The sequence below is a fragment of the Tribolium madens genome, unplaced genomic scaffold (assembly GCF_015345945.1).
Source record: "Tribolium madens isolate multiple individuals breed KSU strain unplaced genomic scaffold, Tmad_KSU_1.1 Scaffold_91;HRSCAF=231;Tcas5.2_LG7, whole genome shotgun sequence".
NCBI lineage: Eukaryota > Metazoa > Arthropoda > Insecta > Coleoptera > Tenebrionidae > Tribolium > Tribolium madens.
Window position 1 is genome coordinate 9,441,270 of NW_025401063.1, and position 26,603 is coordinate 9,467,872.

General features: G+C 34.5%; 4 protein-coding genes and 1 pseudogene across 4 annotated transcripts; 3 read left to right on the top strand and 2 right to left on the bottom strand.

The window, feature by feature from the left end:
- The first annotated feature begins 3,112 nt into the window (after nt 1-3,112).
- LOC123010667 (cuticle protein 21-like) lies at nt 3,113-4,233 on the top strand. The gene is made up of 2 exons (XM_044407739.1): nt 3,113-3,269; nt 3,332-4,233. Exons 1-2 carry the CDS (start codon nt 3,258-3,260, stop codon nt 4,109-4,111), a joined length of 792 nt encoding a protein of 263 aa, XP_044263674.1. The 5' UTR covers nt 3,113-3,257; the 3' UTR covers nt 4,112-4,233.
- Nucleotides 4,234-5,860: 1,627 nt separating this feature from the next.
- LOC123010668 lies at nt 5,861-7,404 on the top strand (annotated as a pseudogene).
- Nucleotides 7,405-8,001: 597 nt separating this feature from the next.
- LOC123010670 (cuticle protein 8-like) lies at nt 8,002-8,965 on the top strand. Its single transcript, XM_044407741.1, has 2 exons — nt 8,002-8,063; nt 8,124-8,965. Exons 1-2 carry the CDS (start codon nt 8,052-8,054, stop codon nt 8,853-8,855), a joined length of 744 nt encoding a protein of 247 aa, XP_044263676.1. The 5' UTR covers nt 8,002-8,051; the 3' UTR covers nt 8,856-8,965.
- Nucleotides 8,966-9,964: 999 nt separating this feature from the next.
- Nucleotides 9,965-16,604, bottom strand: LOC123011814 (ice-structuring glycoprotein-like). The gene is made up of 5 exons (XM_044409455.1): nt 16,569-16,604; nt 15,739-16,512; nt 14,062-14,214; nt 13,243-14,007; nt 9,965-10,376 (listed from the first exon to the last, which is right to left on the bottom strand). The coding sequence occupies exons 1-5, from the start codon at nt 16,578-16,580 to the stop codon at nt 10,017-10,019; spliced, it is 2,064 nt and encodes a 687-aa protein (XP_044265390.1). The 5' UTR covers nt 16,581-16,604; the 3' UTR covers nt 9,965-10,016.
- A 1,448-nt stretch (nt 16,605-18,052) lies between these two features.
- Nucleotides 18,053-18,957, bottom strand: LOC123010669. The gene is made up of 2 exons (XM_044407740.1): nt 18,851-18,957; nt 18,053-18,790 (listed from the first exon to the last, which is right to left on the bottom strand). Exons 1-2 carry the CDS (start codon nt 18,860-18,862, stop codon nt 18,053-18,055), a joined length of 750 nt encoding a protein of 249 aa, XP_044263675.1. The 5' UTR covers nt 18,863-18,957.
- Between the last annotated feature and the right edge of the window lie 7,646 nt (nt 18,958-26,603).

A 26,603-nucleotide genomic window follows, 5' to 3' on the forward strand; every position in this document is an offset into this window, starting at 1 on the left:
TTCTTGCGTAATCGGTCGATTGTGAGCGCGATTGTTTGTTACGCCCACACTCGACGATGGAAAAAGTGTTAAACATGACCGGCGTTCTGGTAATGGTCATGGCGGTCGCACAATGCTTGTTATTAACAAATTGCTTAATCCTTTTGGTCGGAATGGGATATGTGAAGGCCGGATTGAGCTACCGTAGAATGGCCTCAGGTGAGGTTGGTTTCTTCGTCTGGTTTTGTTCTTTTTTGGAATGTTTTACTTTTGTTAAATAAAAGTGTATGTATAGTCTGTGCACATTGCCGCAAATTGTCTAAGTTTCCTCTTTTAATAGCCTATAACAAAAAAACTTGGAAAATTATTGTTCCAACAGAAATAAATAGTCGAAGTGCAAACTTTAAACCCTCATAACTTCAAAATTGTTATAAATACAATTTTTGTAACATTTTTTCCATGTTCCTGGTATCCTACCTTAAATGGCATTTTTCTCTGGGGCGCGAGTTCTGGCGTACCCTGTATAATGAGGAGTTGATAATTTTTCGATGATCCATGTGTCTGGAGAACCAATGTAAAAATCATCATATTTTTATTATATGGTACCGATAGTTTGTGAGTAATCGGCAAAATTCTTTCTAACTTTGAATGAATACCTACAATTGATAAAGCTTCAGAGTTTTTGGAACTTTGAACTGAAAACATCTAAGAAACTGGAAAACACATTCTCTAATTTTAGAAGACAAACTGTAATCTAAATTTGAATCTGAATCTTAATCTGAATCTGAATAGACAGTTCAATCAATAAAGTAGTCAAGAAGATTTTCTAATCTTCTAAAAATGTTACTTTAAAATATATTGTTACCAATTTTTAATAATTAACTCTTTGACATATTAGGTTCAATGTAATGATAAAATTAACCCCTGCTTTAAAAACACCAAAGATCGCAATTGCGCCACACCTTATTCTGGGTTTAATTTGGAAAGGCACCGCTTTAATCACCTATTATTATGTTGTAATGGGCTTTTCTGAACACCTGTATGGTACAAAATCGGATATATGGTAGACATTTGTGACCTATTTTAATAACCGTTTCAAATGTAAACCGTACTATAAATCACGAATATTTCAAATGTCTCTTGTAAAAGTCTTATACGTGCGCTTAATTTTCATCGCAGACAATCTCGGGAGTGTCGCGCTGGAAACCTTTTAAGTTTAATAACAGTTCAAGAGTTCATGTGCTACGGCTTTTGACGGAAAAATATTTCAATTAGAGTCAAACCACGATTTTTTTTACAAAAGTGTAAATTACACGATTAAGAATTTATAAATCCTTGACTCTAGATAGAAACGGACAGCTTCGATGATTTACGAGGGTTTAATAAGTACGGATTGGCTTAAAAATGACCGAATTTTTTCCGCATTGCACAAGAGTAAATTGTTTGAAATTGTACTGCGATTATAAAAATACATTTGTAATTTCGAGAAATGTTCGACCTTAACCAAGGACGGATTTGTAAGATATAATATTTAACGTTTAATAACGGCGTGCCAACAAATTATAATTAAATCCTTCGAAGAAACACGCTATTATCAAAAGTAATAAAATGAGAAATTCGTTTGCAAGAATTTGATTAATTTTTAGTAAGTTTTGCACACTTTTGTGCAATCAAAGTTTTTTTGCTTTAAATTTGCTCTTAACTTTCTTCGGGTTCGTGCAATCTATCTTGTGTCACGTAACATCCCACTTAGAAAGGAGTGGTGATTTGGTCCTTGTTGTAAGAGATGGTTCAGTGCGTTAATGAAACATTCGTTATCACTTTCTTTGGCAAACTTATTTCATAGTTTATTTATTCATCTATGCAGTCAGAGCTTTTTATTATTATAGAAATTTACGAGTACTGTAATTTTTGGGAACAATAGTATCTAAATATATAATATAATTAAAATTATATGTTAAAGTATATATAATAATAATATAATATAATATTAATAATATTAATAATATAATATAATATTATATAATTATAATGTTAAAGTTGTCCCTTACTTTTGTATTTATATAGATGTCAGAAAACACCACGTGGTCTTATTTCGGAGGAAAATCACAGTTATAAATGAGAAAAACAACCGAAATCAATAAGGTCACTTGTTTCAAAGTGTGATTAGATCGTTAGCATTTATTTTAAAAAATCTCCGTTCATTAATCGGAAAAATGTTAGTCCCCACAAGTCAAGCGATTGCAACAGCGTCTCACCGTGTTGCAGCCATTAAATGATCCATTTTTGCGCAACTTCTTTCAAAAGATTATATACATTTTTCTATATACCGATCATACGTGGCGACGTAATACAACAATCGCTATTGCACAAGATCGTGATTGGCGAAGTCATTTTTAAAGAATAATTAACAGGACACGTCGGTCGACCTTCGTCGGCAAATCCAATTCGGGTTCGGAATCGTTCCGGCTTTTTTCCGGGCTCAAGGAATATCGATTTGGAAATGAGACAAGAGGTCGTAGGTCATACATTAGCGGGATTGCGGCACGTGGTTGCGTCATCACGTGCACAACAGACGGACACACCTGCTCGTGATAATTTCTCTTTCGTTAACCACACATCTGATGACATTAGGGAGCTTTGTTAGTAGATTATCGGCCATGGCCGAGATACACTTATCTTAATAATAAATCTATAGATTGTTTATAAATATTGATTTATGGGCTAGTCGATTTTTTCGTAATTGGAGGAATATTTCGGGACAGGATGTGGGATCGGTCAGATAGAACTGATGTAACAATTTAGTCTAATTCTGAAATGCTGAAAGATGCCACTAGACACTACTAAACTGAAACTATTAAAAAAAAACAAGTTTGTATTTAGGTACTGAAAATTATTGCCTGAAAGCTTTATTTGAGTATACAATAAAGCTTGAATAGAGAGAACGGTTCTTAAACGTGAATAATAAGACAAAAAACCGTCTGATTTTTCACTTTTGAAGGCCAGCATTTCAGTGGTAATAAAAATTTTGGCCTAACATACTGACATTGGTGAATAATTGCTTAATAATTGTCTGTTATGTAATTGGATCAGTGCTATACTAAGCTCAATATTTGTGATAAACCGTCAAAATCTCCTATCAGGATGCCGACCGGATCGAGCCTCCGGTCCAGTGAAAGGTCCCAAACTCGGCCCGGGCCGTGGGGGCCACACCTCCACTCCAACTATATAAACTTGTGCACCACCCAAGCTTAGCCAGAAACCTAGAACGATCAAACATGGCATTCAAAGTGAGTACTCAGTGCTCAAGTGACTTAAGTGCAGTGTTTTAACTAACAACCCTTTGTTCCAGTTGTTCGTCTTCGCCGCTTTCGTCGCTGTAGCCCGTGCTGGCGCTCCCTTGGGTTACGCTGCCGCCCCAGCCTACGGCTACGCTGCTGCTGCTCCCGCTTACGGCTACGCTGCCCCTGCTGTCCATGCCGCTCCCGCCATTTCCTACGCCGCTCCCGCTTATGCCAAAGTAGCCGCCCCTGCCATCTCCTACGCCGCTCCCATTGCCAAAGCTGTAGCCCCTGTGGCTTACGCCGCTCCCGTAGCTAAAGCTGTCGTAGCTGAACCCTATGCCCCAGCCCACTACGACTTCGGATACGCCGTCAGCGACCCCCACACTGGTGACAGCAAGAGCCAACAAGAATCCCGTCGTGGAGATGTTGTCCAAGGCTCTTACTCCTTGGTCGACCCTGATGGTACCAAACGTACCGTCGAATACACCGCTGATCCTCACAACGGTTTCAACGCTGTTGTCCACAGAGAAGGTCTCGCTGTTAAGGCTGTAGCCCCCGTCGCTAAAGTCGCTGCCCCCGTCGCTTATGCTGCTCCCGCTGTAGCTAAAGTCGCCGCTCCTGTAGCCTATGCCGCCCCTGTGGCCCACACTTACGCCGCCCCTGTGGCTCACACCTACGCTGCCCCTGTGGCTCACACCTACGCTGCCCCTGTGGCTCACGCTTACGCCGCTCCAGCTGTAGCCAAATACGCCGCCCCAGCTGTAGCTTATGCCGCTCCAGCTGTAGCTAAATACGCTGCCGCCCCCGCCATTTCTTACGCCGCTCACGCTCCAGCTTACTACCATTAAGTGGTATCGTGAGTGTGCGATTGAATGTCTGTTCAGATTTGTTGATCGTTGCTTGTGAATATGTATTTATTTTTGTAGATAGGTCCAAAAGGGCCCCAATAAATATTTTTACTTTAAAGTCAGTTGACGTTTCATTTTTATCTCGTAAACGATTAGTATTGTAGTAGTATAGTATGGTAGACATTTTAATGGGCGATGTCTTTGCCTGTCCAGATTTTTGTTTTAAAAATTTCTTAAAATTGGTTTATAACTGATGCAATAACGTTATCATGAGCCCTCGACAAAAAAGGTAAATGTGTTTTTTGTTGTATTGGCTTTTGCACCGCTTTTTCTATCTTTTATTTTTTTTATATTATGAATGTGAAAATGTTTGGATCGGCTTGATGCGTCTGTTTTCGTTCATATGATTCATGTGACAATCAAACAGTTTTCAGTGGCTTGAATACAATCATATGAGTATTGCTTTATACCTACTTTTACTATTAAAAATTTCAAATTGTTTTTAAAGAACTTTTAGGGGTTATGAAGTGTGAATCACTTTGATGTATAGGTACGCAAAAGTGAACACAGTATCGTAGTGACCAGGATTTTTTTCGAAATTTTTTGTTTCTGTATGATTACTTGTTTTTTGTATCATAATTGTTAACTATGGCTGGTATATATTTCTAATGGCATGATACTGGTTTTGAATCTTATTTTTTTGAGTTATTAACGTCAATAACGTTCATTTTTAATGCAAAATATTGAAAGTCTATTCAAGAAATTACAAAAAAGGTAACTTTTTAATTAAGATCTTTAAAATAAATTGTTCTAGAGTTATTAGCATTTATGTTGTTATAGAAATACAGTTTTATTGACGTTAAGGTTGAGCAATAACTGACTTGAAATAATTAAAAATGTTTTTTTTTATTTATCTTTCATTTACGAATATTACACACTGTTGAAAATTAGAACACTGTTGGCTTTTATGTCCTCTAATAATTTTATCAATTTTTTACATAATACCTATATCTACTATTGAGTATATATTTTCTAGGTCTAAATACCTACAAAAGTAAAGTGAACACCGTATAGCAATGACTGGAAATTCATCGGAAACATTAACTAACATTTCTAAACATACTTTTCATTGGTATGATTACTTGTTTTTTTGTATAATGTTATCTATAAGCATTGCAATTGGAATATATCACGGTTTTTTTCGAAAGAAAAATTGGACAACTATCGAATATCTGATCGGTAATAAGGGACATGAAAAGCCTGCCTGTAGCCATTTCTCTAACTGCGAGGTAAAATTATATTTTTTAAACTATTTGGAAAAGAAATAGTCTTATTTCCGGTATCAATCTTCTGGGAGTGGCTGCTGATGCATATCGCTTTGGTGGAAGTTATTTACAAGGTGTTTTTTCTCTGGGAATTGTAGCAGCGATTACTATTTTTATTTACTTACCTGTATTTTTTGAACTGCAAGTTACTAGCATCTATAAATATCTGGAAATGCGATTTGATAAGAAAAAAGAAACAATAGTCTCCGTTTTGTACATATGTTGCGAATTATTTTATATTCCAATAGTGGTTTATGCTGCAGCTCTATCTCTTTCTGCCGGTAGGTATACAAAAATAACCCAGAATAATAAGTAAAAAACTTTCAGCAACTGGTTCTTCAACCAATTTGCAAGTAATTATAATTTGCTGTGTTTGTATTTTTTATACTAGTATTGGTGGATTAAAAGCTGTCATTTTCACCGATATTTTCCAGTTTCTCATATTTTTTGGTATATTTATAGTTGTGTTTGTGTTGGGCATAAGTTTACAAGGAATTTTCATGGTTTGGAAGAAAACACAAAAAAGTGGCAGACTTAATATTTTTAAGTAACTAAAAACAAATTGGGATAGTCTAACTCCCTAAAAGTTTTAATCTTGATCTTACAGAACGAAACAATTTTTGGACATCTGTAATTGGATTGACATTTAATTGGGTAGCTATTAATACCGTTAACCAAACCACAGTTCAAAAATTTTTGACAATTTCAAACTTGACCGAGGCAAAATTGTAAGTATTAAATTTATTACAGTATGGTGAAGAACGTTATCTATTGGCAGATCGGTGATTTACTATGAATTCTTTTTCGTATTATAGTTAAAGTAATTTGCGTTATACTTGGTTTTGTAATATATACTCGATACAGTAATTGTGATCCTTTTACAACCACACAAGTAGAAAAGAATGATCAATTGGTACCATATTTTGTCATGGACATTGCAGGAAATATTAAAGGTCTAACAGGAACTTTTGTGTGTGGAATTACAAGTGTTTTTTATCATTATATTATTTGATTTTTCAAAATAACTAATCAGTTTTTAGTACCCTTTCAGCAAATTTAAATTGTCTAGCTGGAGTGATATATCAGGATGTTCTCAAAAATGTGTTACCTAACGTTTCAGAACGAACAAAGTGCAACATGTTAAAGTTACTTGTTGTAGTTATAGGTATTTGATGTACGTGCATAAATTTTTTTATAGTCAATTTGGAAGGAATCGTACTTTTACAACTGACTTTTAATGCAATCTATAGTGGACCAGTTTTTGGAATCTTCACACTTGGTTTTCTCTTTCCGAGGGTTAACGCTAATGTATTGGTAACTAATATTTTAAAGTATTTTGGCTCGCAAATTTTTTATATTGCAGGGGGCTTTCTACGGCGCCATTGTTGGTTTTCTTTTTATTTTCTTGTTGGCAGTTCCTGCCAAGTATTTGCAAAGCCAAGGCACATTGAAACTAATTTCAAAGTCTCTTTCCACCAACGGATGCAATTTTTTAAATCAAACTCTCATTCCTAACTCTCTTCCTGTTACATCTAATTCATATACAATTTTCAAAGTTACACCGTTTTGTTACACTTTTATTGGAACGGTTGTTACAATGGTAGCAGGATTAGTAATCAGCTATTTTACAAAATGTGACCGTCTTCCAAACGAAACTCTATTAAGTCCCATTACACGCTTTATTTTGTCAAAACGTGTTAGAAAAGTTAAAGCTTCATACAATAATATCGATCATGCTTTAAAACTATTACAGCAACCTGCATCAAACGAAGTGGAATCTTAAACTAAATATTTGATTGAATGTACAGAAATACAGAATGCAAATATGTTTCAGATAAAAAATTACTTGTGTTGTCCATATGCTGGATGGCTGCTTATCTAACGTAATTTTATTGAAACCGTTTGTTTTTGTGATAAATGTTAACTGTATATTATTTATACAAATAATAAAACGTGTTGTTGGTTTAATTTTTTAAGCACTGTATAGGTATTTAATTTTATGAATCAGTTTGATATTAATAAATGTATAAATGTAATAATATGAGTATTTTTCTACCATTTTAAATTAATAAATGTAAATATCAAAAAATGTTTGTTTTTTTTCTAATGGCCTTTAATTCTTAGTTACTTAAAAACAACACAAAATTAATTTTTTACGCATAATTTTGAATATTTATATTAACACATTATTTACAGCTGTGATAATTACACTTGGTTCATTGAACTAAAAAACACTAAAATCAAAACACGAGTTAATATTTAATTAAAATTTTAGTACATTTTTCCATTTGTTTCAATAATTTTAAATGTACACAAATTAAAGTTATAAGAATCAATTTATTATGATCCGAATTCGCTACAAAATTGCAGATACACATAACTTAACCTTTCGGTGACCGATCACTTACGTAAATCCTTTTTAATTGATACACTTTTAAAACTTGATGTGTACCGTTTTGAAAAGAATGCTCTGGTTCAACTTGTTTTACACTTTCTGGTTAGGGTGATACACTTTGGCAATAAACCACACCTACCACCAATCTTTAGTATAAAAGTTGATATATTGTTTGATGAAAGCACACTTTTAAGACAACAACCACAACCACAACAACAAGATGGTATTTAAAGTAAGCGCCCTCAAAATGTATTTACAAGTGATCAAGTGTTAACAGTGTTTTCAATTTTAGGTTATTCTTTTCTCAACACTTCTGGCATTTTCCCGTGCTGGTGCTCCAGCTCTCTCGTACGCTGTTGCTCCTGCTGTTTCTTATGCCGCCGCTCCTGCTATTTCTTACGCCGCCGCTCCAGCTGTTGCTCCCGTCGCTTACGCCGCCCCCCTTGCGAAAACCGTCGTAGCCGCTCCATATGCCCCAGCTCACTACGATTTTGGTTACGGCGTTAACGACCCTCATACTGGCGATATTAAAAATCATCAGGAATCGCGCCGTGGAGACGTCGTCCAAGGAGCCTACTCTTTAGTTGACTCTGATGGAACCAGACGTGTTGTCCAATACACCGCTGATCCACATAATGGTTTTAACGCTGTAGTGCACAAGGAGCCTTTGGCCGTTAAAGCTGTGGCTCCTGGTGTGGCTCCAGTAGCTTATGCCGCTCCTGTAGCTAAGCTTGCGGCTCCTGCTGTAGCAGCTTATGCCGCTCCTGCTGGGATTGCCACCTACGCCGCTCCAACGGTTCATAGCTACTCTGCGCCAGCGGTAGCTGCATATGCAGCTCCTGCATTTCATAGCTATGCCGCTCCTGCAGTAGCTGCTTACTCTGCCCCTGCAGTTCATAGCTACGGGGCTCCTGCTCTAGCTGCTTACGCTGCTCCTGCAGTTCAAAGCTATGCTGCTCCTGCTGTAGCTACTTATGCAGCTCCAGCTGTGCATGGCTATGCTGCTCCAGCTCTTCTTCATTAATTTTATAAAAATCTTTTATTGTGATTTTGTAGTCAATTAAAAAACTGTCCCTATTTTTAGAGGTACTAATCCATTTATTGCTCAGTTTGTAATAAAATATTTTTTTTTAATTTCATTGTTTTTATTTTACAAATACATACCGATAACCTTTAGAAATTCTTACTAATAAGTTATTAAATTATCTGAGTGATGCGCCAGACATTCTTGAAAAAATTAATTTTAATGTGCCTCAATATCAACTCCGAAATGCTGCTTATTTATTTGATATTTCTTACTGCAGCACTAATTATGCATTATTCTCACCATTGAATTCAATCCTATCAATATGTAATAGTGTTTGCAACAAGATAGACTTTTTTGGAGTACCTTACAATAGATTTAAAAAAGATCTTGTCCCAAGTATTTAAAACTACAATTAATTTTTTTATTGTTATGCATTACTTTTTTGTTTTTATTATTTTTGTAAAGGCTAAGTATCGTTAATAAATTACTATTATAAATAACAAAGAAAACTTAAAACAAGTAGAATGTTTACAATTTCTTCCAACAATACTTTTAATTTAATTTAAAAAAAAAGAGACTTTTACCTTGTTTATTCGGTTTGAGCAATTAATTGTTTATTTTTGGTAGGTATATACTGGAGAAAACCGCTAAAAATTTTTTTTGTTTCATTACGCGAAAAACACGTTATGCACTATACAGTTGTTAAATGCCTAACACAATCTCGGACATTGAAAAATCTTGACTTCGTCTCAATTTTTTAAACTTTCAACTCGTTTCTGTTATAAATACCCACCTTATAGCGCAATATACTATTTTGTTTGAACAATCTTCAAAAGGCGTCATCGCCACCGCAATTTCAATCATTTTGTTACTCAATTTCGAACCGGTTATAAAAAAAGTGACACCAATCTTCACAAGTATGTGGCAAATTGAAATTTGAGAAATTAATTCGAAACAGTCTCAATGATCCATAAATTTATTATAATGTCAATGTCGAAAGCTGTGTTAAAATGCTCTTCCTTACAGTTTAATCTTGCTTGGGCAAGTCCATAAACATTACTAATTTACGATCGAACCAAAAAACTGATAGTATAATACCCAATTAATTACAAATTACAAAACAAACTTTATTAAAATAATAAATATGTAACAACTGGTTTAGTAATAATTATTACTGTTAAGTGACTGTATATTATTTAGAACTTCCTTCCGGACTTCAGCTTTGAAGCCACTGATTGGATCAGCGTAGTACTCGACTATGCGTCTAGTTCCATCAGGTTCGATCAAAGAGTAGCTTCCTTGAACAACATTACCGTGACGTACTTCAACGTGGCTTTTCCAGTCTCCAGAATAGGGATCTTGCACTTGATAATTATAGTTATAATGAGGCCTGCTTGGTGTTGGTTCTTGAATTACTGCGTTTCTACTGGCAGATGGAATGCGAAGTAAATGCGAATAAGGCAAGTTTTCTGTTTTAGCAACACTAAGATGGATTAATGAAATAACTAACAATGTACTCTAAAAAATATTTATGTTTACAAGAAGAAAAACTTAAGTCGTTACTTACTTCAAGAGCCATGATCGTATAAGAATGCTTGACTTAAGCTGTGCTTATTTATAGTAAAGTGAGGAGTGCCGTCTGTGAGAAATCTTGACTTCAAAAGTTAAATAACAACAATATTATAACTAATTACGATTATATGTAGACCTGTAGACTTGATAACCAGGACAAGACGACAAACTCGTTTCATGGCGTGATATAACTCTTATATTGAACACATTTTGTTCTTACATTCTTTTTTAGTGGGAGGATTTGCTAAGTGCGCTAAATAAATTTAGAGTTCCTGTAGCATTTAGAATTGCTCGCTACATCTTTACAAGAAGATTTTTTCGGTACCAAATTTGAGTATAAATCTTTTAAATGCGGTTGAAGAAAAAAAAAACATGACCGCAAACTAAAAGGCAGCTTAAAGAAATTTAATTTTAGTAGATTTTATGTTTTTTCGCGTTTTATTTATATTCTGTTTCAAGGTCAATTCTAAAGGTTACAAACCTAAAATGTCGCAAATCATCTTTTATATTTATTTAAGGTAATCTGGTAGCATCCTCCAAAGACCGTCATTCAGAGAAAGGGAGGCCAGTTCCAGCCCTGCAAATACTCACATTTTTAGAGTTCAACTTTAGTTGTTTGATTATTACGAGTATTATCATCCTACTATTAAAAGTTACCATGAAATTTGTAAATAATAAATTACTACAAATGGAAAAGTGCTCTTTTAAATATTAAGCAACAACAATGAGTTATGATGATATTTGCAGTTGTGGGCTAATATTTTTTGAATTTGGTATCAATAACATTCACATTTTTTCGTAAATACCTCACATAAGGTAGTTCAATGTCGTTACTATTAATCAATTAAAAAAAAGTAACTGCAATAATAAATTATTTTTTTTAGTTTTTGTCAAAAAAGTAAAGCTAATATACATTTATAAATTTTGGGATAAATTATAATAGAAATAACCAATTAACTGTTTTGTGATTTATGATTATGAGATATACACGCTCCTAAAATTTTGTATTTGTTCCGTATTAATTTAACTAAAAATTTTGGCGAATTGGTGGGGATCACTCCTTCAAAAACCAAGTATAAAAAGGAAAACGTCTTCGAAATCACACACACACACACATCTTCCCAAAATAAACAAAGCAACATGGCGTTTAAAGTAAGTATTTCTTTACAATTTTTTTGATTTTTAATACAACATTTTTAGTTTGTCGTTTTGTCTGCTTTTTTGACCGTAGTCAAAGCAGGAGTGCCTTTCGGCTATTCGGCACCAGTGGCGCACGTAGCTCCTCCTGTGGCCTACGCCGCTCCTGTAGCTAGAACCATCATCGCTGAGCCTTCAGCTCCAGCCCATTACGACTTTGGATACGCCGTAAACGATCCTTTGACTGGAGACAGCAAAAGCCAACACGAGATCCGACGTGGAGATATCGTCCAAGGAAGTTACTCTTTGGTCGATCCTGACGGTACCAAACGTACCGTGAACTATGCCGCTGATCCTCATAACGGTTTCAATGCTGTAGTCCACAAAGAACCTCTAGCTGTTGCTCCTATAGCTCCCGTGGCTAGGATCGCTACTCCAATTCACGGATACGTATCCCCGTCTTTGCATCATGCCGCATACTATTAAATGCGATTTGTTGATTGGTGAATAATTACTACTAATTTTATTGTTTTGTAGAATCAGAATGTGAAATAAAGATTTTTTCAATTGTTTTGAAATAGATGCTTGTTATTGAAAGTGAGAATTGATTGATAATGTCTGATGAGTGGGTAGAGCCCGGAAATTGTTTAGAGCGCCTTGACCCTGCGTGATAGAAACATAAATATTAAGTCAAGGATTTGTTTTTTGATTTTTGAGACGTAATTTGTCTGAGAACACGGAGATGTAAAATGATTTTAGGACGTTCAGTATACTTTCAACCTTGACAGAGTTTTTTGTAATTTTATAAATATTTCATGGAAATATATTGTAATAACGAGATTAACACATCTAAGTATGCTGTGATTAGTGAAATAATTAGGAAATATTTTTTTACAAAAAATTAATAAAGTCAAAACTTGTAAACACATTAGTGAAATTGAAAATGTAGCAAGAATCTAAGTATTTCAGTACACATTATTGTCAGATTTTTTTGTATACAGAGTAATTTTAATATGTAGTTAAATATAAAAAAAATTATTGGAAAAAGATATGTTTGTACTTACAGATGTAAATTTTTATTTGCAGAGAGCGGAAAAATTATGAAATAATCTTATTTATAAAATTAAAAATATTTTTTTTATGACAAAAATCCTTCAACAGGTCAATTTTCTTTTTAAAAATACACAATTCTCAATTTGATTTAACACTGTTTTTTTTTTGTTTTTTGTTAATATTATTTAATTATTTGAATATTTTTTTTACCTAATACTTGATATTTTGGTGTTGACAATCAAAAGATCTATCGAATTGGCTAAAAAAATTAGAAGTTTCTGTAAAAAAAATGTCGATGACGTCATTACTCAAAAACTAAGAGGTGTAAAATTTTAAATCAAATTAAGAATTGTGTATTTTTTAAAAGAAAATTGACCTGTTCGAGCATTTTTGCCCAAACAATATATTTTCAGGTTTAATAAGATTATTCCATAATTTTGCTGCTCACTGTAGCTAATATTTGTACTTGTTGTTTTTGTTAGGTATTTTTTTAGAAATTTGTTTTTATCAAAAATAATACATTGACATTTCTTACTATGTACATACTTTATTTCTCATTTAATTATTTGTACAAAACTCAAATAATCAACAATAACAGTCTTTTCAATATTTAGAGAAGAGTTTTAGAGTAGCCCAATCCAGTAGAATATCCCAACCCTCCGGCATATCCCAATGTTCTGGCGTATCCTAAACCTCCAGCGTATCCTAAACCTCTAGCGTATCCCAAGCCTCTAGCATAGCCAAAACCACTGTATCCCACAGCGGGAGCTGCATAATGGGCGATAGCCGGAGCGGCAAATCTGGCAACGGGAGCGGCGACAGCAACGGGAGCGGCAACTCTAGCAATTGGGGCAGCAACACGGGTGACGGGAGCGGCTACAGCGACGGGAGCAGCGACTCGTGCAACGGGAGCAACGGCAACAGGGGCAGCCAAAGGTTCTTTGTGAACAACAGCGTTAAAACCATTGACAGGGTCGGCGGCATATTCGACGGTACGTCTGGTTCCATCGGAGTCAATTAAAGAGTAAGCTCCTTGGACAACATCTCCACGGCGAGATTCGTGTTGGCTCTTGCTGTCTCCAGTGTGGGGGTCGTTGACGGCATATCCAAAGTCATAGTGGGCTGGGGCATAAGGCTCGGCGACTACAGCTTTGGCTACGGGAGCGGCGTAAGCTACAGGGGCAACAGCTCTCGCAATAGGGGCGCCATAAGCAACTGGAGCTACGGCTCTAGCGACGGGAGCGGCGTAAGCGATTGGGGCTACTGCTCTAGCAATAGGGGCGGCGTAAGAAAGGGCTGGGGCAGCAGCGTAAGAGAGAGCTGGAGCAGCGTGGAGAGCAGGGACGCCAGCATGGGCCAAAGCCAAAAGAGTTGAAAATACAATGAACTAGAAAAAATTAAATTTAGTAAAGTCACCAGAACACATTGTAGATTCACTTACTTTGAATGCCATGTTGCTTACTTTGCCACCAATTGTTGAGTGTGCAGAATCACTGCAATTTTTGGTTTTTATACAAAATTCATCTAGGCGTGGCTGTAGCAGCTGTGTTGCAACCCCGATCCTGATAAAGAGTTTCTTGTTAAACGGGTTAATCTGAGGCTGAAATTTATGTTGCTATGTAATTGCATCAATATTTTGCGTATTGCAGTTTGCTACCATTTCAAGGTTCCGGTTTTTGGAACTGACCTTTAAGGGTTTTGTAAGAATGTTCTTGTTTTAGAGTTACGTCTTACTCTAGTTTACCCAGATACCTACATTTCCTTTCAGTTTTTTGACATTATTATTTGTTTAAGGAAAACCGCTTTAGAAGCCTACATTTTTAAATTTCATTTTAAAGAATAGGATGTGCTCAAAAAGTAAAAAAAAATATGTTTTTTTTTTCTCATAAACGTATTGTTATGTCATTTTATGTTTTTAGTAAATATGTCGCACAAGTGTAAAAGAACTTCTAGGTTTTTCGGAAAGTGGTATCAAGAATATTTACTAATTACTAATTAGGTCAATTAAAAAATAAATAAGAAAATTCTAAGATTAAATAAATAGATACATGTACTTGGGACATTGGGACCAGATGTTTGTACCGTTCGATCAAAAAAAAAAAATTAGAGTAGGCCGTGATTAAAGTCCTTCAGATGGCAATTCTAATTTTTGATATCAAATGTCAGCGGAAACTTTGACAAGTTTGCGTTTTATTCCTTTTGAGTGAAATAATGTTTACTTTAGAGCAAAAAATTTTTATGGCTGTATAAGAGGAAAACGGATGATGGACATTTTCACTTTCAGTTTGTGTGGAAAATTTTCTGCCCAGATTTCCAGCCAATGTGTTGCCAACTGTAGAATTTAATCGACGCCTACTCTAATTTATTTTTTATTTGATCGCACGGTATTTTATTGTATTTTAAAACTAGGTATAGACTCGTCTTTCTATTTCAGTGAATAAACAAAAATTACGTTTACATTATTAGTACTAAAGAAATTTTTGACGTGTTGTTAATAAAAAACAATTACTTTGGGAATAAAATAAAAATTATAGTTATTATTATTATTATTATTATTATTATTATTATTATAGTTATTATAGCCGACAATTTTGAAATTTGGTATATGGGCCTAAAAGTTAATTCTAAACACATTTTTTGTCGTATTTGTCACATAAGGCGCACTTTACTCTAAAAAAATAGTTTTTTTTAATACCTACTTGATTTTTCAAAACTAAAATCATGTCAAAAATAAATCTTTAGCCAAGCAGGGCAAAAATAAAAATCTTTTACAAGAGTCGTTTCACCTATCCGGGACACACTGTACAATGATGACTATTATCATGAAAGTAAAGTTTTTTTTTTAACAATTTTAAATAAACAGTTGGATTCGGTTTAGCATTTTCAATACGGTTAATTTTAAAAAAGTTTTTATATGCTATGTTGTTTTTTCTATTGTCCGTTTGCCAGTAGCATCTTCATTTTACTACCATATAAAATATCAAAAAGTTTTTTTTTGTTTTTTATTAAAAGAATATTATTACAAATACATATTACAAAATTTTCTTTAAAAATTGAGGTAACAATGACTATTTAAAATAATAGAATATGTCAACAGTCTATATTAACCAAGAAGAGCTTTGGAATATCCTAATCCAGCGCTATATCCGTATCCACCAGCGTATCCTACAGCTGGGGCAGCGTAGCTATGAATAGCTGGGGCAGCAGCATAATTGTGGATAGCGGGGGCGGCATAACTGTGGATAGCTGGAGCAGCATAGCTATGAATAGCTGGGGCAGCATAACTGTGGATAGCTGGAGCAGCATAGCTATGGATAGCTGGGGCAGCATAATTGTGGATAGCTGGAGCAGCATAGCTATGGATAGCTGGGGCAGCATAACTGTGGATAGCTGGAGCGGCATAAGTAGCGATAGCGGGGGCAGCAACTTTAGCCACAGGAGCAGCGTACGCTACTGGGGCCACAGCAGGAGCTACAGCTTTGACCGCTAATGGTTCCTTATGAACGATTGCGTTGAAACCATTGTGAGGATCAGCGGTGTATTCTACAGTACGTTTAGTACCATCAGGATCGACTAAAGAGTAAGCACCTTGGACAACATCTCCACGGCGAGATTCATGTTGGCTCTTGCTATCACCGGTGTGAGGATCATTGACGCCATAAGCGAAGTCGTAGTGTGCTGGGGCGTAGGGTTCAGCTACGATGGCTTTAGCTACTGGAGCAGCATAAGCTACAGGAGCTACGGCTTTGGCAATGGGAGCGCCGTAAGAAATAGCGGGAGCGGCGTAGGAGATAGCAGGAGCGGCGGCGTAAGAAATAGCGGGAGCAGCAGCATAAGAAAGAGCTGGGACGCCGGCTTTAGCCAAAGCCAAAAGAGTGGAAAATACGATGAACTGAAAAGAAAATAATCAATGAAATGTTAATTTTGACCCACTAAAAGCTGACTCACTTTAAATGCCATGTTGTTCACTTGAGATTTTGATTTCGAGTGTGATTTGATCGAAATAAGAATCAATATTTATATGTCTCAAAGAAGGCGTGGTCCACACCTACTGATGCTGCAATAATAAACCAGAAAATTGTAATTTCTGGTAAATCAAGTTACGTTCGAATTTTTTTGGTTGAGAATTGCATTTGTTTCTATTATTGTAATAACTATAAAAATTTCGTAAAGTTTTTTTTTATAATTTGATTCAATATTTACTTTCGCTTTTTATTTTTCAGGGCTATAAAATACAAACTTTAACAATTTTTTTCAAATTTTAAATACATTAAAATGTCTAACATAATATACAAAAATACATATACATACTTTTACAAGTTTTAGAAAATCTAAGTAATTATTTGGTCATGACATATAAACGTACCTACTCTCAAGATTTTAGATGTGGCAATAATGAATTCTAATCGCAGAATTACAGTTTCATAACCGAATATTTGATTGCTGGGAAGTAGTTATATGTATTTAGGTACATTACAAAACAATTATTTAAAATACAAAATTCAACTCAAAAGTATGATAAAACTAAACTGCTAAATTTATATGCTGGGTGTCCCAAGCAGGCCCAGGATATAGGAAATTAACATGGAATATTAGTTTCATACCAAGGGCTTTTAGTTGACAAATTCTCCTTAGCAACAATGACTTGATAGTTCGTTTCTTAGTAATGCTAATCCGGCAAATTCAAATTTCGATTTTTCGAGGTCCGTTTTCGCCCAAATGGAGTTAATTGGAAAATCGACAGAATGTCGATGCTCTTTTCGAGCACTACAAGCTCCATTAATCAGATTTTAATTTCTGTTACTCCTGCAGCCGAAAAAAAAAAAATAAAAACTAATTTCTCATGTTAATTTCCTACAGGCTGAGTCACTTATAATAAAGACGTTGACCGATTTTTAGACGCAACTCAAAATACATTCTCACAGTCAACTTTGCTTTTTGTACGTTTGAATAATTTAGTTTATTAAATTCAAATCAAAGTAATTGTTGATATATCATTAATTAAATTTGACAGTGTCAAAAATTCTACTTCTTCTCTTGAATTCAAAATATATTCAAACGACGAAGAAACTGACATGATCTTGATAAATGGGGAATGCCACAAAATCCTGTGGCTTAAAAGTACACCGTAAGATTCCAAGTCCTAAAAATTATCAAAGCTATCACAGGTATCTATGTTTATATCCTTGAAAATTTCAAACAGCACATTAATTAACGCATAGTGGTATCTGAGAATGTATTTTGGCTTGCGTCTTTAAATCGGTTAGTGTCTTTATTATATATGACTCACCCTGTATATTCAAACCTGCTTGGGACATCCGGTGTATTGTAAAACACGTATACTTTGGGATAGTTAAAATGTATAGACAGTGGTCAAAACATTTAGAAAAGTGCTTTATTTTTACTAGTTTTAAATTACATTAGAAAATTCTTTAAATTCTTAAATAATTGAAAGGTGATGCTACACCGTAAGGGTAGTACCCGTAAGCGTGATTGTAGTAGGGTAATCCAGTGTAGGGAAATCCGCTGTAGGGTGAATAAGGGTAAGCATATGGAGCCACTCCTGGGGCACCATAGGCGCGAACTCCTCCTGGGTAAGCGTACGCTCCAGAAAATGGAACAGGAACTAAACGAAGAGGATTGTACGACTCATGATATTGTCCATCATCATCATGTCCATCTTCGCGAGCTACTCTGTAACTTCCATCATCATGACCTTCTTCTTCATGACTGGGGTGGTAGTTGCCATCTTCATGTCCTTCATCGTGCTGTTCGTGGTAACTTCCATCCTCTTCTCCTTCAGCGTGCATTTCATAGCGCGCTTTGTTATAACTACCTTCTTCTTCACCTTCGTGGTGATAGCTGCCGTCGTCTTCACCAGGAACTACGGTGGTGGGCACTTCTTCGTGGTGTTGTTCTTCTTGATGTTCTTCATGGCGTTGTTTGTAATGTCCTACTTCTTCGATATTTGCAACAAAACCATTTGTGTCATCAGCAGTGTAGTGGACCGTACGGGTAACTCCATTAGGGTCTACGACGGTGTAACTGCCTTTGATGGTGTTGCCATCGGCAATTTCTTTTCGGCTGTGTGAGTTAGAAACATCGTAGGAAAAGTCGTAGTTGGCGGGGATGGCTTCGGAGAAAGCTACAAGAGCCAAGAATAAAACTGCCTGAAAAAAAATTAATCAAATTATTTTTGTTGTTTTTTTGTTTTGTAATAAATGACTTACTATGACTGCCATTGTTTGAGATCTTGAGGTACTCTGTTTTTTTCATATGTGTTTCGAGTTTATATAGGTAATGCTATGTTTGAAAGAAATTTCCTTTATGATTTTTTAATTGTTAAAGAAACTAAGTGTTAATTACTTCACCGATGACACATCTGATAGTGAAAAATAATGAGGCTACCTGAACTCCAGAAATATGTATTTAATCGATTTTGAATTAGAAACGCGCAGCAACTTTTCAAAAACGTTAAATATAGGATAGTCATTAAATCTTTTACAATTTCAGCGTGGATTTGCTGTCTTTAATAAAATCAATATTTAGTAAAAGTTTTTCATAAATAATTTTGTCATTTTAAAGATTTCCAAATTCTATTTTTTAAACGGGTTTGACTGTTGTTATTGATTAAGGTCAAAGAAAATTAAAACGATTTTCGCCAAATTTAGTTTTTATTATAAGTTTTAATCGTTACATAATAATAAGAGTTATGTTGTTTTCAAAATTACTGAAAATATCAAAGAATGTGAATATTTACTCCTCTCTCTCTCTATTTCTCTGAGGGAGTAGAAATTAAAGAATTAAATTTTTCATTTTCAAAGTATGACGTTGAAAAAGCACTACGAGATGATCGGAATGATTTATGCGGTCCCATTCCTGCGAGAGCAATAATTTATTTACAATGGCTATAGCCCTGAAAAGCGGAACTCGAAACGCGGAAATACAGAAAAAATGAAAAAACCACACCGCCAGCGAATTAATTTTAAATAATATAATAAAAACTGAACAATACACATTCTCCAACATTACGGATCAGTCGTCCGCAAAACATAAATCTCAAATCTGAATCTGAAAAACGAGGATAATTTCAATAACCACTACGTGCCGTTGGCAGAAAACTTTTAAAAATGATCGCAGGAATACGGTGTACGATTTATATTCGTTGGACGGTATAATAGTGTCCGTGCTGCTGTCCGGTTCTATATTTTTTTCAATGGCCACCAGTCAATGTCGCCGACAGATTTCTGATTTGGATAAAATCCTACAGACAAGCTACCCTTACGGTTCCGCTGACCACAGGATTTTTTTAACATCGCATGGCAGCAAGGTTGATTGTTATTATAGGCAACACAATATTCAAATGCGTAGTAACAATTGTCTAATCTTTAGCATACATATTTGAAACAGTGGAATCTCATGGAAAAGTTTTTTTTTCAAAAAGTATTATAAAAACCAACAAAATTAAGGCTTTACGATTTTTTATGTTTAGTTTTAGAATATAAATAGACAATTTAACTGTTGCCCCAGATATCGATTTCCCTACCTGCCGCAACCCTCTCTATCCCAAGACAGCCCTCTAGAAAAATATCAAATCTTTCATCAGATAAACGCTTTCAATCAAATGCACTCTTTCGACATCATACCTGTTCTCTACACTCACCCTTATCTCGAGGGTTGTGTATGCATTGCGTGGGAGCTGTGGTCTCCACGACGATCTGATAAGCCCCTCGGCGCTGGCTTATTATGTAGCATATTGTGATACAAATCGACCGATATTCAATCTCTCTATTAACCTTACAAGTTCATCCCCGGATAATTGCCATTGTTGGACGAACAACGACTGATACAATAGACCGCTTTTTACGGTAGGTATTTTGCGACAGTTTGTTGAAATGATGAACGCGATAAGACCGTGTTTGCGTTTCAAGAGTGAGCTAGTGGTTTTTGGTTTCCAAAGAAGCACCTGTTGAAAGCTAAAATATAGATTTTACGATTGTTGCTATTTGACCAAACTATTTATAAAGGTGTACAGTGAGCGGCGAAATTATGAAAAACTGAAAATATTTTGTTTTCACAAAAATAACAAGTCAACAACAAATTAATTTTCTTATTATAAAATACAAAATTCTCAACTTGATTTAAAAATGTATGTGTGTTTTTTGTTGATATTTCACTTTTCGGATGATTTTTTTTCTAAAACGTTATGAAATATTTAATATTTTGATGTTGTTATTTCGACAATTATAAGATCTATCGAATTGGCTAAAAAATTAAGGGTTTTTATTAAAAAAATGTCGGTAACGTAGTTACTCAAAAACCAAAAAAATGTAAAATTTCAAATCAAGTTGAAAACTGTATCTTTTAAAAAGAAAATTGCCCTATTCGAGCATTTTTTCCAAAACAAAATATCTCCAGTTTTAATAAGATTATTCCATAATTTTGCCGCTTACTGTATAATAAAAGAGTCTGTAAAATGGATAAAATTATTGAAAAAGTTTAGCATTTCTTACTTAAAACGCAAGTTCTGAAACACCCTGGTTTACGTATTAAAGAGAGTCTGTAAAATGCATACAATTATTGAAAAAGTTTAGCATTTCTTACTTAAAACGCAAGTTCTGAAACACCCTGTTTACGTATTAAAAAAAAAGTTTTTTAAATTATGAAGCTCTGTGGACTATTCTCGGATTACATTACATTACAGAACATACCTGTTATTTTAAGTTAATTAATGTTAGTATGTATCTGAAAACTTACACTAAAAGTAGTTTTAGCTGGCACCGAACAAAGTGGTTCTATGATATTGACCTAATTGTTTTGTTCTCTGCGTATTTATGTAGAGAAGCGTTCTTCTTGCGATGTTTAAACAGAAATAAAAACTGATAAAATCGCTTGTCTTTGGAGTCATGAGCAGAGTCGAGCGGCGGTGCGGTGGCCGCCCCCGGCGCACTCCTCCGTCGACGATACCGTAAAATTACAAATGAGATGAAGTTTCCAAGACGATCTTGTACAATGGGTGAGCTATTTGTGAAGTCATTCCGCGCGGCCGGCTCCATTGTGGTGACTCCTCCGTCCCGGACTTTTATGCACAATTACATGAAATTGTCTCTTTGAATCCGAGGACAAAGGCCGGTATGCGAAAGGTTATATGTAGAATAAAAGAAGGGGATAATGACGGCGAGGTGCTCTAAGATCGCGGCTGCTGGAATTTAATTAAGCGCGGATTACGAGCGGGCCGGCAGCGGCGGCGGCAGTGCCTGCAACACTCCCCGTTTTTTCGCCAAGGTGAGCGATGTGTCGACGTCGGAGTCGACGGCGACGAAGGAGGATTAATTTAAAGTTTGCCAGTTACAATGCGATATCGGCCATTGTGCCTGATTACAATAGAATTGTGACTTTGCATAGATATACGTTCGCTAACAATGCCGAAACTGGCAGCATGAAATTCAATTAATTCTGTCTACTCTGCATACATATCAAGTTTGAAGTTATTGTGTATTCATTCAGTTTTGCAATTTAAACGGGGATTTATTAAGATTGTAATTGAATTTGATAGCGTTCGTTCCAACTTTTATTAAAAAGTGAAATCGCGATGAGAAACGATCTTAGTCTATTTTATATTGTATACACAGTTTATTAAATGTTTGAAGCCAAGCTCGCTGGAGCTCAGAGTCGCTTTTAGAAAAGCTTAATTAAAATTAACATTTCAATAATACGGCGACAGCTTACCTACCAGAAGTCGTTGTACCCATACTTTTTTTGATTGTCTATTGCTAGAAATACTTTGTTAAAATTGCATTTTTAGAAAAATCTGAGACAATATACATAGATATAATTACAAAAATTAAGATTTTGCATAGTATAAAAAGTTAACTTATTTGACACTTTCTACTTTCGTAGAAAAAATAAATTCAATTTTGAAACTTATGTAGACTTTCGAGTAAATTATAACATTTCCATATAAAATATTTTATCTTTAGGTATCAAAAATTGCCCCCTTGTGAATCTTTATAGAAACGGTTAAAGTGTTTTTTTTTGTAATTGGAGTTGAAAAACTTCAAATACATAGAGTTGAAATGTTTACAGGGACGGCTCGACCGAGTCAAATATGAGACCATTTGAAGTATTTTACGCGTTGAAATTATGATTTATTTATCAATAGCTACAAGAATTATTTAATAATTAAATTATCTCTATTAAAAAAGCCTCGAGAAAAGCGAAATAGCAAAATTATTACCCAATGTTTAACCGGTGCCACTGTGGGTGTAACATGAGTCGCCCATGTGCATAAATTGCAGATGTCAATATTAAAAATGGCAAGTTGTAATTTGAATCTGATTGGATAAATCTCAGAAAGATTTGATTGTCTTAAAATTTGTGAGGGAAATAGTCAATATAATTCCAACTAGTAGGTAATTAGATAGGTACACATTATCAGTAAAATTGTTTTATAAAATTATTAAAAGAACGACACTTTATCTCAAGAAAATCATCAGTTGCTATTAGCTAATAAAGCTCTACGATTTTAAACAAGAAGGTCTTTAATGGAGTCCAGGTATAGGTATAGGTAGGTCTTTATGTTTGCTATCCTATGTTGATTAAGTTGTTAATTTTAACTATTTTTTGCTACATGGGGTACACATTTATTTGAAAAAATAATTTTTAGGGAAGATTGAGTTGAGGATTGTTTGAATTTTCGCATGGTTGCCACCTTAAAATGATCCCTTTCAACGACTACTTCGATGCACATTAATATGAAAACGATTTGGTATTATCACAGTACATACATGTTGAATTTGCCTAAAGAAATCTCAGAATGTAAAATAAATTTTACAGTTTACCTAAACTTTCAAGATGACTGCAGTGTTGTAAAGATACAATTTCTTGGTGGTGGAAATACTGAATTAAATTTAGGTAAAACGTGAACTTCGAATATCGTATACAGGGTGGTCCAAAAGTCTGGAAACGATGTAATTCTGGCGAAACTATCAAATTTTTTGGCACAAAAATTTATAGGTGTGCAATGGCTATAAAAATGCAAATGCAAAAAATGTATATGCAACGCACTCGACGTCAGAAACAAAACTGAGAAATAGAAAATATTCTTCAGTAAGTGCCTGTATATTTATTTTTAAACATGTATCTATAAAGGCCACTTATTGCTTTAAAAATAAGATTGGTTTGAATAATCATTTGTGAAGATAAGCTGAGCGAGCTTTTAGTGTCGAGACACCTCTTCACAACGGACAAATAAAGGTTTTTCATTGGTGTCCGTTGTTGAGAAATTTTAGTGTAATTTTTATCATTATTAAAAAACCTAACGCAGTGGCGCAGCTTGTGGTAGAGTTTAGGGGAGGGGGGGTTTATCTATTTAAAAAATGTCGAGCACTCATATACCTAAATGTCATTTCAAAAAAGACAATGTGTGGGCTTTTGTGCTAAGCATAAGTCATAATTGTCTTTATGACAAATGTTTTTAAGGACAAATCAGCATGAACATGCCTACAGTCATTAAAGACATTTCACATGTACGTAACTTTATAGAGGCTCGGAAAAAATAGAGCAGTAATGTCATTCGGTTGACATTTTATGTAGAACAGCTCTTATTAATAACTTCACTTTGTATTATCACTAATGTGTACTTATTATGTTGAATATACGACAAAAATGTTATTGGAAAAGTTATTTAGAATCAATATCTAGGTTCATATCAAATTTCAAAATCATCAGTCAACCAAGATTTTTCACTTTTATCCAAGATAGCTTTTTAGTAACAAGTACTAAAAAGTTATTTAAAAAAGTCTCTTGAAGCCAAAATCTTAGATCTACTTATAAGATTTCAAAAACCTCTGCCAACTTTGATCTCTCACATTTTCTTTTATGTTTATTCTCCAAATTAAAAAAAATATTTGTAACAAAGACCGCCATGGAAAAACAAAATTGTTTTCATAACAATAATAATCTGTAAAACTACTTAATAGTCAAACACCACTTTATTAAACTTAAAATGTTTTTTACATAACGGGTGTTTTCTAAATTTGGCGTCAAAGCTATCCATTTTGAATCGATTGAAAAAATGAAATTTTGATTGTGAACGAGCTACGTATACCTATTGAAAGTTTTGCACTAGTTAACAAAATTTTTATACCTTAACCTGAAAGTTATAATTTCTTATAAATTTTGAGGCACTGTATTCAAAAAAAAAAAAATTGAAAAAAGTCCACCACGTCAGGTTTAAGAAATATGTAATAAACAAAAATTAAAAAAACAACAAAGTAAAAATAAGTTATTTTATTTTGTTTTTTATAATTTTTTGGATCAGTTTCCTTTATAATATAATACAGTAACCTCCTAACATATTTTCATCTCAAAAACCTTTGATCTTGATGATCTTCGTAAACCGTTCCTTGATGAAAACGCTCGCCCTGTTCGTCACTCATGCTGCCTAAGTTTTTAGAAAAGAAGTTTAAATAAGAATTCATAAAATAAGACCCATTTAAACTCATCTGGTGATAATTTTGCAATAATTCAGCAACAATTTAAATTTTAAATGAACTTTAAATCGGAGGCATTTGTGCAGAAAGCAGGAAAATTATCGTTCGTAACAAAAAACTATATGACGTGATAAAAAATTTACAAATATTTTTATTTAATTGAAGGTAAATAACAGTATGTATATTAAATAAGTTATTATTTGTAAACTAGTGTAATATGATATTTAACACCTCACTGTGAAAACCACATCATACGTAGGGTAAAACAGGGAGAGATGACGCACCTTTTGGAAAACGCGCCAAACATCTACTTTTTTTATACTGAACGTGGTTCTAAAGTATAAATAACGCTTTTTAGACATTAAACTTTTATTGCATAAATTCAACGAGAAAATAAACTCAAACATTTTTCATTAAAAAAAAATTATACAAAATTCTGAATTTGCCAATCTCTCCCGAAGTCCATGGGTGAGACGGCTCATTGGGTGTGGGACAGATTGCTAATAAGGTTTCAACACAATTTCGTTACTTTTTGGCAATTGTCTTATTCCCACAAGGCATACAGTAGTTTTTAAAGGGTGTGCGCATATCTTGAAGACACCTCTGCGGCGACGTAGGTGCAAAAAAAAGAGACCTATGTGGTTACACAGCTTCCTTTCTGCATCTTCGCCTAAAAAGGGTGCTCCGCCTGTACTGCTACCCTTAATGAATATTTCTTTTGCTAAGCGTGCACGTAGTGTCTTAGCAGGGATATTGTTAGTACGTTATCTGTCCCGAAACGTTAAGCGTCACCTATCCCAAACCCATGGGTTTGTTTAGATTGCAAGAAATTCCGAGATGTGGCAATTGCTTTGTGAATACAGCTTTTACTATAACCGAACTCTAAACTACATTCGTCAGAATGTCGCCTTTTAGCGAATTTCTATATTATTATTATTATTATTATTATTATTATTATTATTATTATTATTATTATTATTATTATTATTATTATTATTATTAAATATTATGTATTCACATAATAGACATATTTTACTTACTACTAATAATTACTACTAATTATTCTTTCCTATTTTACTCGTAAGTAGGAATAATCTGTCGATTGTTTTTTGTTTCAGAAAATCATCTAAACTGCGTCGTTACCTCTAAATTTAAAGTCGTTTCGTTTACCTACGTTCATTATATGAAACCTAGAGTATCACAGTCCTCAAGAACGCAAACAATAGAACTAGAGAGTGTAGTATATTCGAGGCACTTAAGCCCTCCTTCGCCGTCCCATTATAATAGCCGTATAATATATTTGCCATTGAAAACTAGTTTGTATTCCTATTATTCTATCCATTATAATACCCCACATAATACAGTAAATATCAAGCAAGCGGGGTCGATGGGCGTTATTCTTTAACACGTCATCTAATTCAGGCGGAGTTTAGGGAGAACTCGACGGCGATTGGTCCATGTAACAAGCGCGGCCAACCAACAGTGGTAA

Bases quoted from the DNA above. Each gene is read 5' to 3' on its own strand.
- LOC123011814 (XM_044409455.1), bottom strand. The intron at 14,215-15,738 runs GCTCTTCTTGGT...TTTCAGCCTCAG, and splicing joins CTGGATTAGGATATTCCAAA to ATTAACCCGTTTAACAAGAA. The intron at 10,377-13,242 runs ACTCTTCTCTAA...AATATTTTTTAG, and splicing joins CTGGATTGGGCTACTCTAAA to AGTACATTGTTAGTTATTTC.